The sequence below is a fragment of the Bos javanicus genome, chromosome 8 (genome assembly GCF_032452875.1).
Source record: "Bos javanicus breed banteng chromosome 8, ARS-OSU_banteng_1.0, whole genome shotgun sequence".
In the NCBI taxonomy this organism is placed as follows: domain Eukaryota; kingdom Metazoa; phylum Chordata; class Mammalia; order Artiodactyla; family Bovidae; genus Bos; species Bos javanicus.
This window is the reverse complement of record NC_083875.1, coordinates 1,472,846-1,486,456: the sequence shown is the minus strand read 5'-3', so window position 1 is coordinate 1,486,456 and position 13,611 is coordinate 1,472,846. Positions and strand designations below refer to the sequence as shown.

Below are 13,611 nucleotides of genomic sequence, written 5' to 3'. Positions count from 1 at the left end.
TGCTGTGCTTAGCTGCTCAGTCGTATCTGACTTTTTGAGACCCCATGGCCTGTAGTCTGTGAACATATAGCTGATTCACCTTGCTGCACAGCAGAAACTAATGGTATTGTAAATCACCTGCTGTCCAGTAAAGATTTAAAAGAAAGTGGAAGGCATCAGATCCACTCCAGTGTCCCCTCAGGGTGCTCTGAGCATCCCTCATGGCTGGATCCTAACTGGCTCACATTCTGCCCCTCAGGGCCTCTGCTGGGGTATGAGAGCTTCGGGACCAACCACAGCCTTTCTGACCAGGAGCCTCCAAGCTCTCCAAGGAGGGCCAGAGCCGAGTCTGGCTCCTGAGAGACGCAACCGTGGTGAAGCAGAGACATATCATTCCTACCCTTCAGCCAGAAGACTGAAGCCTGTGACGTCACTGCTGGGAAAAACACTGAGACAGTGTCCTCCAGGAGGACCTGCTAGGAAACACGTGACAGAAATCTTGCTTCTCTTTAGATGTCAGTTTTGTCTGTGGGAAGACAGGCGAGAATGAGAAGAGTGAGGCAGAGGGCAGGAGACCCGGATGCTGGAGCACACGGCTCTGATGAGGCCAGGGATGTGTGAGTGAGACACCACAGGCTGAGACACTGTTACCCTGCTGCAGCACAGGAAGTGTTCACGGCTCAGGGCGCACACACGGAGAGCCTGGGGTCACTCTACTGACACCTCAGGGTGCACAGAGAGTCCCTGGGGTCACTCTGCTGACCCTCAGGATACACAGAGACCCTGGGGTCACTCTGCTGACACCTCAGGACACACAGAGACCTTGGGGTCACTCTGCTGACACCACAGGGAGCACACAGACCCTGCGGTCACTCTGCTGACCCTCAGGACACACAGAGACCCTGGGGTCACTCTGCTGACACCCCAGGGAGCACACAGACCCTGGGTCACTCTGCTGACCCTCAGGATACACACACACAGAGACCCTGGGGTCACTCTGCTGACCCTCAGGACACACAGAGAGCCTGGGGTCACTCTCCTGACCCTCAGGGAGCACAGAGAGACCCTGGGGTCACTCTGCTGACACCTCAGGACACACACACACACAGAGACCTGGGGTCACTCTGCTGACTCTCAGGGAGCACAGAGAGACCCTGGGGTCACTCTGCAGACCCTCAGGGAGCACCCAGAGACCCTGGGGTCACTCTGCGGACACCTTAGGGAGCACAGAGAGACCCTGGGGTCACTCTGCTGACCCTTAGGGAGCATAGAGAGACCCTGGGGTCACTCTGCCAACACCTTCAGGCTGTTCTCTCAGGAGACACATCTCCAGGCTGCGGTCTGGCTGGTGGTGTCTTCTGTTGAGGAGAAATGTGCCGCGTCTTAGCAGCATGCTTTTTCATCTCTAGCTTAGTTTGTTTTCTGAGTATAAAAGACCATGGTTTTAAAAGACTTAAGTCACTGAGCGCAATCTTCTTGTCTGAAAGGAACTTAATGTTTCACTAATAAAACAACTGGATGTAAAATGCAGTGTGCAGACCCCACAATAAAGAAGATATTGTCTGTAAGGGGGTTTCACATTTCCAGGGAACTGCAAAAACATTGTTCTGCATGTGGTTTAAAACGGAAACAAAGAACTATTGAAACTGAAGATACATTAGCAGACAGAAAAAAAGAAAAAGCTTCTTACCAGGTTCAGCTGTGGATCGAGGTTCTGTTCAACACATGAGAAAAAAAGAAATCAAAACAGAGCATTAGAGTCAGTTTCCGTTCATACTAAACCTGCCCATCCTTTCCTGTGACCTTGTCTAGGACATGTCTGCAGAAACACTGCAGACAAGCCCTGTCGTACAAGAAAGAGGGATGGTAGATCAATTTATATTCCCATAAATAAACTAAAATTCCCTTAACAGCTCTCACTAGCAAGGTTTTCAACTGCGGTTCACAGAAGGCTCAGAGCCTCCTAAGATGACTGGCCCAACTTTGAATTCAAATGTGGATTTGCGATTTTGAGGAAGAAGAAAACAAAACCTCAGTCAGGGCGTGTGAGGGCCCACAGCCAGCAGGATGGCTTTAACGTGCTGGAGCCCAAGTCCCCTCACTCTGGGATCACAAATCTATGTACCTCACACCACTGTCCATAAACAGATACACAACCAGGCCTCCTGTACAGCACAGGGTCCTCTACCCCATACTTTGTAGTGACCTATATGGAGCAAGAGTCCAAAAGAGGATGGATGTATGTATGCTGTGCTTAGTCACTCAGTCGTGTCCGACTCTTTGGACAACCCCATGGACTGTAGCCCGCCAGGCTCCTCTGCCCTTGGGATTATCCAGGCAAGAATACTGGAGTGGGTAGCCTACCCCTTCTGCAGGGGATCTTCCCAACCCAGGAATCAAACTGGGGTCTGCTGCATGGCAGGCAGATTCTTTGAAATCTGAGCCACCAAGGAAGCTCGGATGTGTGTATATGTATAGCTAAATCACTTCACTGTACACTTGAAACTAATTCAGTATTGTTAATCAACTACATTTTAATAAAAATAAAAATTAAAAAATATCTAGAGGGGTGGTCTGGGGTGGAAGGTTCAAGAGGGAGGAATAAAAAAATAATTTAAAAGTAATAAAATCCCCCCCAAAAAAGGAAACAAAGAAGAAATCCATGCATGTCAGTGACTAAACCCTTCCTGGTTCTCCTGGACTGGAGACAAGGGCCTGGTCAGACCCGGGGGTGGTGTTGTGGGCAGTGTTGTGAGGAGGCCCCTCTCCTTACTTTTCTGTAAGATCCGGAAGTCCGGTGAGTCCTGGATCTCGCTGCCTTGTCGGAACCAGCAGACCTGCAGCGGGGGTGTGCCACGCACACGGCACTCCAGCACGACCACCTGGCCCTCGGACGCACAGATGTTCTGCAGCTCCTGAAACACCGGGACACACCCGTCAGGTCTGGGCTCACACAGCCACACAGCACGGCCTCATGACACAGAGGAACACTTCCCAAGCTCAGAGGAGCAAGCACAGGGTGTGCAGCATGCCCACGAACCCCTCCTCAGGTCAGGAGAGCACTGTATCCCCAGTGATGAAGTGCAGGAGGTCCTGGGGCCCGCTCTGCAGTGCATGGGCTCCATCACCCGTGGAACTTCTCAGTGTCGGCGTGACCTGTCTTTATCTACATGAGGATACACTCATGCAATGCACCCATGCTCCATCTGGGGGTAGAATCCTGGGGGACCAGACAGGAGGGGAAGGAGATGCCATGTGTCCACCAGAGGCGCTCGCCAGGCTCCTCTGTCCATGGGATTCTCCAGACAAGAATACTGGAGTGGGTCGCCATGCTCCTCTCCAGGGGATCTCCCCAACCCAGGGACTGAACCTGGGTCTCCCATCTGTGCCCCAAGCTCCGACCTCCCCCCAGGACCCGCCTCTGTCCACCAGTGTCCTGGGGCAGCTGCACCAGAAGGAGGGCTGGCATTTCCTCATCTGCAGGTTCTTTTGTGTTTTTAATACTTAAATTTATTTTTAATTGAAGGATAATGGCTTTACAATATTGTGTTGGTTTCTTCCAAATATCAACATGAGTCAACCATAGGTATAGATATACCCCCTCCCTCTTGAACCTTCCTCCCACCTCCCTCCCCATCCCACCCTGCTAGGTTTTCACAGAGCCCTGGTTTGAGTTCCCTGAGTCACACAGCAAATCTCCCACTGGCGATCTATTTTACCTATGGTAGTGTATGTGTCTCTACACCACTCTCTCCACTCGTCTGACCCTCTCCTTCCTCCCAGACCTGCTCCCTGGGTCCGTAAGTCTGTGCTCAATGTCCGTGTCTCCACTGCAGCCCCACAGATAGGTGCGCCAGTACCTCTTTCCAGATTCCATTCACCTGCAGGTTCTGAGCGAAATAAAACGGGAGCACTTCCCCCACCTGACCCTCCTTGCCTCCTCCCCCTGACCAGCACTGTCCCCTGATGCTCCACCCACTCCAGCTCCAGACCAATAAACTTTTACAGCCCAACAGACCAGAAACGAGTGTGGCTTCACAGATGCAAAGAGCTGAAGCTTGTAAACTGGCTACTGAAAACCAAAGGAATAACTGGCCCTTCCAGGCGCCTCCCTTGCCTTCTTCCCCTGGACATGGGCCCACTGAAACTTTCTACTACCTACATGTGTGCGTACAGGGTATCGCATCTGATAAAGGACATGAACAGCTCTTGAAGGAAGTCAGATACAATAAATGATTATGCATAGAACCAAAGGAAACAAATTCACATTAGGAAGTATGCTTTTTTTTTTTTTCTGTTTCCATTTTTGCTTTTTATTTTACATTTTCCTCAAGAGATGGCCAATGGTATGCTGGGGAAAAACAGATCCTGTACCAACTGGCCTTCAGTGCGTGTGCTCTGGCCCCGTGGAAACCCTGGAAGTCCACAATGTGGGCAGAAGCAGGAAAGTCTAATGTACTTGGTGAGAATTTTGGTGCTAAAGGCCTTTTTTGGTAAACGAAAAGGTGAATATTATTACCTACTTCTGAGTCCATTCTCACTTCATTCTTAGTTTTAAATGTAGAAAAGTTTCTGGTTTTAAATTGACTTCCACTTTCTGATTAGTCCAGAGAGCAGTATTTTGCAGGTCAGCAGGCAAGATGCTGCCCTCGGGGTCCAGCTGGTGAGGATGGAGTCGTCGACGTCCCCGGTGTGTCCAGGGAGCATTCACAGCACATTACAGACACTTCACAAATACTCTTCACATGTGAGCTTCCAGACACCTAGGGGCCTCTAGTTTCCTCTTAGGATTGTGCATACTGTTCACACTGGAAAATCACAAAGGTAGGACCTGGGTAGAAACGAGGCACGTTACACACACAGGTCTCTGTAGTTTTCCAAGGTCTGCCACATGGCTCCTCCTGAGTGAGCTGCTTCTCCTGACCAAAGCCACATCAGCACGGCTGACGTCGGAAGGCTGGTCTGGGGCCCTGGGGGTTTGAGGTCCACAGGAGGGCATCGTGTGCTGTTGGGTCCACCTGGTACCAAGTCTCCCTGCAAGGTCCACGGCTCCAGGGAGAAATGCCACCGGGGTGGCCGCTCTCCTGGCCCTGAGCGTGTCCCTGGGGCCCACGAGCTGCTGTCCCCACCAGGTCAGTGGCCCCGGCTTCAGCCCCAGGGACGCCCACCAGGGGCATGCAGGGACACGGATGGAGGTGCCCAAGGACTGGCAGAGCCCAGGCCCCCGAAGGACGGATCAGGGCAGGGAGGGGCACGGCCCCCAGGAGAAGGGTGCTGCAGGCATCCGTGAGGAGGGAGAGGCCCGCACTGCAGGCAGGGACAGCCACTCTGCTGTTTGCGAGTTAAAAACTCAAGCTTTAGAAAAACGTGGACTCCTGGTTTCCTTCTCTATTAGGCTCCGAGCATGCCTCCTGGCTTCCTTTGGGGTGAAGGGGACACTGTGCTGGGGTCTCTGCCCCAGGAGCTGGGCTATGCTGCTGGGACAAGGATGGGCTGGGGCTGGCCTGGAGGAGTTCTGCAGCCCAGCGGGAGGAAAGGGACATCTCAGGCGCCAGGTGCCCCAGGACGGATGTGACACCCCAGCCCGGAGGTGCGCGGGGCCCTGGCTCCAAAACCAACAGCGTGCCGACAACTCAGCAGGTCACCCAGATTTCATGCATGCGGCTGCGTGTGAACAGCTCCTGAGCGCCATGCAATGTTCGCAATGTTCGTGCCGGCCGCTCTGTGAAGGACTCCTGCTCTGAGCACGGACGGACGGATGTCCCTGCGCTGTTATCCCAACACCCCTGTTCACAGGTGGGATGGGACTTTTTCCTTCTTCGGGTATTTCATCCTGGGTAGGGGGAGGTGGACCCTCACTGGTGCTGTCGACAACCCTCATTCATTGACTGTGTCCTCTCTGAACACTCTGCAGGAAGAGGTCTTTAACCAAGCTGGCTGCAGGCTGGCTTAGGAGGAAGCATCACTCCCTGGGGGAAGACAGAGACTCTTCTCGGCTGTCTTGTGGAGGATTCACAGATCTCAGATAACGGACCACAGAAACCACTGTCACGTTCGTCTTCCGTTACTTGGGGTTGATCCTGTGAGGTGGCTGAGGCCGGGGCCCACTTCTGAAGAACCTACCCTGCCCTGGGAGCCTTGTGTTGCTGGGGCATCTTGTGGGCACTCTCGGGGCCTTATCTGTCTGTCCAAGCTTGAGCCAGCCCTGCCATCCTGGTGTTCTGCTCTAGGGAGTCCTGACATCTCAGATCCTAATACCATCTCAGCCTGCCCCTGCAGGAGGACCCTGGCTACTCTCACCACTTTCTAAACCACAAAAGATTTAGAATCAGACTGCCAAGTTCAACAACAAACGTAGATAAAAACAAGGATCTGTTGGAATTTGAGCTATATTACACTGAACTTAGAGACTGGCCTGGGGGCACGACTTCTGACAGTATGCTGGTGCACAGACATGAGGCACCTCTTCAACTGTGCCTTTGAAATATCTTTCAGTCCAAAAAATGATACAAGTGAACTTACATACAAAATAGAAACAGACCCACACACTTAGGAAACAAACTTTCCTGTTACCAAAGGGGAAGGGGGAGTGGATAAATTAGGAGATTGGGACTGACATGTACAGACTACTGTCTGTATAAAACAGAGAACCAACAAGAAGCTACTGTATTACACAGGGAACTCTACTCAATATTTTTTAAAACTCTATAAGGAAAAAGAATCTGAATAAAAGTACATGCATAACTGAATCACTTTGCTTTACATCTGAAACTAACACAACACTATAAATCAACTCAACTCCAATTATAAAATGTACAATTTTCTTAGACAGAGGTGGGGAGGAGACAGAGGAGAAACACCCCACGGGACCATTTCTAAGCTTAGCTGACCAGCTGTCCAATGTCATCATGCCTGGCGATGCAAAACACCCACTGAGACAAGCTGAAAATCTGTCAGTTGTTCCTTAAACCATCTACAAACCTTGTTGGTTTCCCAGGTTCCCATCCACCATTCTGTCTTCTCCCGTGCACTGTTTGGTTTTCCCAGTCTATTCTGACTTCTATCAGGCCCAGCTTTCTCAGACCTTTATATGATCATGGTCACACAGCAGCTGTGCACTGAGTATCTGTTTAGCCTCACAGGTAACCTCAATAAGAACCTGTTCATCACTCGTTTTATGAGGCCACAGGGGAATGGAATCAAAGGCCCAGAGCAAACTCAGGATGAGACGTGCGGGTGCCTGACCTTGGTGAAGACGGGCGGGAGGCAGGCGGCAGTGGGTCCATCCGGCCGGCAGAGGAACAAGGTGGGGCTGGGGGCCTGGAGAGCAGAGGCATGTGGGTCAGACTCGGAACACACATATCACGAAAAGATGGACCACACAGGCGACAGCACGGCCACTGACAGGGCTAAGCGTTCACTGCTCACCTGCCAGTGCCTACACAGGAAACGCTAAACAAGTCCAGTGGTTCACAGAATGGTTTCTGCAAATCCCACTCTGCTTTGGGGGTTGACAGGGAGTTTCTACTACACATGCCACCTTGAGTGACTTCTACTGCTTGACTCTTTCCTCGTGTCTCATCTCAGATGTGCTTTCTCTACGGTTCGCACACCCAACATACCACAGAGTACGTAAGAGCTAGTCGCTCAGTCATGCCCGACTCTTTTGCGACCCCATGGACTGTAATCTGCCATGCTCCTCTGTCCACAGAACTCTCCAGGCAAGAGTACTGGAGTGGGCTGCCATTCCCTTCTCCAGGGGATCTTCCCAACCCAGGGATCAAACCTGGGTTTCCCTGCACTGCAGGCGGATTCTTTACCACTGAGCCACCAGGGGAGCCCTGTAATTTGTAAAGCACCCACGGGCGCTGGTGCTCCGTGGCTGGAGGGTACACTGATGTTCGTTAGACACACTTATGACTCAAGAGTGAGCTCACGTTGCAAGAGTCTTGGGTTTACAGATGCCCATCATAGCACCAAGGCTAAGTATCATATTTGATTTAGAGACATCTAGATTCTAATTTTTTACATAAAAAAAGCTTCAGGTCTTCTGTGTTTGCAAAGTGAATTCACTACAATGACCCAGTCATGGGTACTGTTGTTCTTCTTGGATAAAGCAGTCTTACGATGAAATGAAAGCAGGATGAAAATGCACAGTGAAGTGAAGGAATCTGAATATTCCTGTATTATCTGTTAAGCTCTCAGAGGACAGGTGGACTTCTGAGCTCTATCAGGTGGACTCTGTAGATAAGGCAGACTTTTCTCATTTTCTGCTTTGTTTTAAATGAGCTAACGAATTTGGCTACATGGAAGATGGCACATATGTGAGGGAGAATCAAGCGGTAATAGCCAAGACAGATACCACTTTATCAGAGTATAAGCTGAAAAAGAAATTCCCAAAGGAAACACAGATGTTGATTAATCAGTGGTGTGTCTCAGATTAAAAATTATTTTTAGTGCATTAAAAGGAAGAACTTAACTTATCATTGTCTTTCCACCCAGTTGTGTGTCCATTGAGGAGATACTTCAAGGGAGGACTGCTGCTGCTGCTGCTAAGTTGCTTCAGTCGTGTCCGACTTTGTGCGACCCCATAGACGGCAGCCCATGAGGCTCCCCCATCCCTGGGATTCTCCAGGCAAGAACACTGGAGTGGGTTGCCATTTCCTTCTTCAATGCATGAAAGTGAAAAGTGAAAGTGAAGTCGCTCAGTTGTGTCCGACTTTTAGCGACTCCGTGGACTGCGGCCCACCAGGCTCCTCCGTCCATGGGATTTTCCAGGCAAGAGTACTGGTGTGGGGTGCCATTGCCTTCTCTGCAAGGGAGGACTAGTTGGGGTCTTTACACTAAAGAGTCTGATTCCCCTCGGGCTGTGGATAAGGCTCACCTGCTGAACAGGGACTGACAGAGGCTGGATCACAGCTGTAGTCACTCCTGACTTTGGAGATGATGATCCAATGGTCAAGGACACGGAAGTGGTTTTCTTCTGAGCTCTGGAAAGTAAGGAGTGAAGTCTTGGGTCAGAATTTCCTAAGCAGGAATTATTCTTTGAAACATTTCCACAGAACAGGCCAGTTTCTTTATGTTTGCTCAATCTGCTTCAACTGTAACTGCTTCAGAAATGGGGACCCACAACCCATAGTTAGAACAGTGGTGCTCAGTGTATATTCAGACGGTCCCCACAGTCATCAGCAAAATAAACACACAGATGAAAGTAGCTCATGAACTATGTATCTCAGCTCTTATTAGAAAACAGAAAGTATTGAACTGGAAAATCTAAGAGAAAAGATAATACTTAGAAGAGCCCAGTCTATAGGAGTAAGCAGATAATGTTTAGGAAATGTTTAGGACCGGGCGTCTATATTTAATTCAAAGTTCTGGTGGTTGGTTTTCAGTACAGCAACTGCTCTTCATTCCAGTTAACCATTGCGTAAAGTTGAGAATGTCTTGGACTGTGGTCTTTTCTTAGTGCATAAAAGTTAAGAGTTGTTTCTAGGCCCAATTTTGCTAAGTCACAGGCTATGTAATCTCAAGTGAGTCATGTAACTTCACTAAACTTGAGATCCTTGTCTGAATGCACAGGTAGCAGAGTGTGTGATCTTATTAAGAGCCCTTTAACACAAATGCTCAGTTAGCACTCAGTCATGTCTCTTTGCCACCCCATGGACTGTAGCCCACCAGGCTCCTCTGTCCATAGGATTCTCCAGGCAAGAATACTGGAGTGGGTTGCCATGCCCTCCTACAGGGGATCTTCCCAACCCAGGGATCAAATCCATGTCTCCTGCATTGGCAGGTAGATACTTTACCACTCAGCCACCAGGGAAGCCCCCTTTAACATGAATGGTCAGTGGTAATTTGATACTGAACGGCTGTGATTGTTATGTATATACTAGTAAATCAAACATATTAGTACAGTCTCAAATTCATGGAGTTTTCTACAAAATCTTGGTAGATTTTATCTTTGCAAAATAATTAAGATCCTAACATATTACTAATAGTCCCTATGTCTTTGTAGGGAGAATTAAATTTTGAGATTTTCATGACATGATCTAACTGGAGATACACTTTATCCAAATGGAAATCCATTTCTAGCCTAATTAGATACTTTCTAATTTATGTGATAAGTTGTTTGTCATTTACATTTTAGTAATGATTTAAGTAATTTTCTCTCAATGTGACTGCTCCTTCTACACATTTATAAGCAGTCAGTTGTCCTTGGGACTAACGTTGTGGATGGTTAGACTTTGGGACACGGATGATGAAATGCAGGTTTCAAAGTTCAAAAGTCAAAGACTATGCTCCAGGTTCAAGCATCTGATCTCTGACCGACATCAGCTGACCTCTGCCACACAAGTGGCGTCACTGAGCACAAGTCTGCTGACATTTTCTACTTCACTGACGGGATCGTACACACTTACTGTGGCATGGCTCCAGGTTTCGATCTGAAAGCTAAACTTTCACTGTCAGAATCTGTTGAACTGGCACCTGAGTGAAAAAAAAAGTAACAGACATGTAGGTCTATAACCTATTAACAAATAACAAAGATCTATACCCGCTTCCAAGGGCAATATTCTTCATTCAGACAGTAACATACAGAGTCTTACTTTGAAATAGAGAATGTTTCATACCATTTTTACTTAGGCTATTTTTTCAGATAATCAGTTTAAAAAGGAAATACTGAAAAAGTTTTCTTCAAGTCAGCATGTGTTTCGTGTCAGATTTATTATTGGTTTTATTTTTGTCCCTTTGGGCATTGTAACCATACTTTTAAATGGCTTAGAAACTATGGAATCAATGTGTGTGTGTCTGTGTGTAAAGGCAGCCATGGTCTTAAATTTCAGCTCTTTCCAGTAGATTGCACGGTAGCGGGAGCAGTGTGTGTGCGCAGTCGTGTCTGACTCTTTTGCACCACCATGGAGTGTAGCCCACCAGGCTCCTCTGTCCATGGGATTCTCCAGGCAAGAACACCGGAGTGGGCTGCCACTTCCTCCTCTAGGGGATCTTTCCAACCCAGGGATTGGACCTGTGTGTCTTGTATCTCATGCACTGGCAGGAGGAATCGTTACCACTGTGTCACCTGGAAGCCCAGATTACACGGTGTGGATTATCAGTGCCTTCACTCCTTAATGAGGAGATGCTTTCTAACTCTGACCAGTTGGAACTTGACTGTGGCTTCACTCTTGAATGCGGGGGTCTCTAGTTTGGATCATACCCTCCCAAGATCATTTGCTTCATTGCTGTGTTTAAATTAAGGGTCACCTCATTGGGTTTTCAAGCCAAAAGGCAGGTTGTACTTACATTTTAATGCTCATGTATTTTGTGACAAGAGATTTTAGGTGACATTTAGAATAACTGTGATGGTTAGAAGTACATTCTTGATCATTCCTTTATGAGACATATTTAACACGAGTTATTTAAATTATCTATTTAGAATATCTTAAAGTAAAATAATATACGCTTATAGAAAAGTAAACCTGGGAAAGATTAAAGGCAAAAGGAGAAGGAGGCGAAAGAGGATGAGATGGTTAGATGGCATCACTGACTCCACGGTCGTGAATTTGAGCAAGCTTTGGGAGACAGTGAAGGACAGGGGAGCCTGGGGTCCTGCAATCCATGGGGTTGCAAAGAATTGGACACGGCTGAGTGGCTGAACAAAAACAGGAAAGTAACCAAGCAGCACAGAATTGTGTGACGTCAGAGTGCACACTAGGACATCACGTCCCTGATGCCATCCTGCATTTGCAACAGTCTGGCTGTAATTTTCAGATAAACTGAGTGTATTAACAAGCGTACAGTGGGCCGCCCTGTTATCAGTGGGGGATACGTTCCAAAACTCCAAAACCATCAGCTCAGTTGCTCAGTCATGTCCGACTCTTTGCAACCCCATGAATTGCAGCACGCCAGGCCTCCCTGTCCATCACCAACTCCCGGAGTTCACCCAAAATCATGTCCATCTAGTCAGTGATGCCATCCAGCCATCTCATCCTCTGTCGTCCCCTTCTCCTCCTGCCCCCAATCCCTCTCAGCATCGAAGTCTTTTCCAATGAGTCAACTCTTCGCATCAGGTGGCCCAAGTACTGGAGTTTCAGCTTTAGCATCATTCCTTCCAAAGAACACCCAGGACTGATCTTTAGAATGGACTGGTTGGATCTCCTTGCAGTCCAAGGGACTCTCAAGAGTCTTCTCCAACACCACAGTTCAAAAGCATCAATTCTTCGGTGCTCAGCTTTCTTCACAGTCCAACTCTCACATCCATACCTGACCAATGGAAAAACCATAGCCTTGACTAGATGGACCTTTGTTGGCAAAGTAATGTCTTTGCTTTTGAATATGCTATCTAGGTTGGTCATAACTTTCCTTCCAAGGAGTAAGCATCTTTTAATTTCATGGCTGCAATCACCATCTGCAGTGATTCTGGAGCCCCCAAAAATAAAGTCTGACACTGTTTCCACTGTTTCCCCAACTATTTCCCATGAAGTGATGGGACCAGATGCCATGATCTTAGTTTTCTGAATGTTGAGCTTTAAGCCAACTTTTTCACTCTCCTCTTTCACTTTCATCAAGAGGCTTTTCAGTTCCTCTTCACTTTCTGCCATAAGGGTGGTGTCACTTGCATATCTGAGGTTATTGATATTTCTCCTGGCAATCTTGATTCCAGCTTGTGTTTCTTCCAGCCCAGCGTTTCTCATGATGTACTCTGCATAGAAGTGAAATAAGCAGGGTGACAATATACAGCCTTGACGTACTCCTTTTCCTATTTGGAACCAGTCTGTTGTTCCATGTCCAGTTTTAACTGTTGCTTCCTGTTGACCTGCATATAGGTTTCTCAAGAGGCAGGTCAGATGGTCTGGTATTCCCATCTCTTTCAGAATTTTCCAGTTTATTGTGATCCACACAGTTAAAGGCTTTGGCATAGTCAATAAAGCAGAAATAGATGTTTTTCTAGGACTCTCTTGCTTTTTCCATGATCCAGTGGATGTTGGCAATTTGATCTCTGGTTCCTCTGCCTTTTCTAAAACCAGCTTGAACATCTGGAAGTTCACAGTTCACGTATTCCTGAAGCCTGGCTTGGAGAATTTTGAGCATTACTTTACCAGCCTGTGAGATGAGTGCAATTGTGCAGTAGTTTGAGCATTCTTTGGCATTGCCTTTCTTTGGGATTAGAATGAAAACTGACCTTTTCCAGTCCTGTGGCCACTGCTGAGTTTTCCAAATTTGCTGGCATATTGATTGCAGCACTTTCATGGCATCATCTTTCAGGATTTGAAATAGCTCAACTGGAATTCCATCACCTCCACTAGCTTTGTTCGTAGTGATGCTTTCTAAGGCCCACTTGACTTCACATTCCACGATGTCTGGCTCTAGCTGAGTGATCACACCATCATGATTATCTTGGTCGTGAAGATCTTTTCTGTACAGTTCTTCTGTGTATTCTTGCCACCTCTTCTTAACATCTTCTGCTTCTGTTAGGTCCGTACCATTTCTGTCCTTTATCGAGCCCATCTTTGCATGAAATGTTCCCTTGTATCTCTAATTTTCTTGAAGAGATCTCTAGTCTTTCTTGAAGAGATCTCTAGTCTTTCCCATTCTGTTGTTTTCCTTTATTTCTTTGCATTGATCGCTGAGGAAGGCTTT

At 47.9% G+C, this 13,611-nt stretch overlaps 1 protein-coding gene across 5 annotated transcripts in view; it reads right to left on the bottom strand.

Annotated features, from left to right (window-relative positions):
- The window catches only part of PALLD (palladin, cytoskeletal associated protein), a 369,451-nt gene that overhangs the window by 192,117 nt on the left and 163,723 nt on the right, over positions 1–13,611 (bottom strand). For all 5 annotated transcript variants that reach the window (XM_061424893.1, XM_061424891.1, XM_061424892.1 and 2 more), the window contains exons 4-8: positions 10,395–10,461; positions 8,864–8,969; positions 7,225–7,299; positions 2,753–2,894; positions 1,670–1,693 (exon numbers count right to left, since the gene is read on the bottom strand). In XM_061424893.1, coding sequence (XP_061280877.1) covers positions 1,670–1,693; positions 2,753–2,894; positions 7,225–7,299; positions 8,864–8,969; positions 10,395–10,461 — 414 coding nt within the window. The remainder of the gene's footprint in view (positions 1–1,669; positions 1,694–2,752; positions 2,895–7,224; positions 7,300–8,863; positions 8,970–10,394; positions 10,462–13,611) is intronic.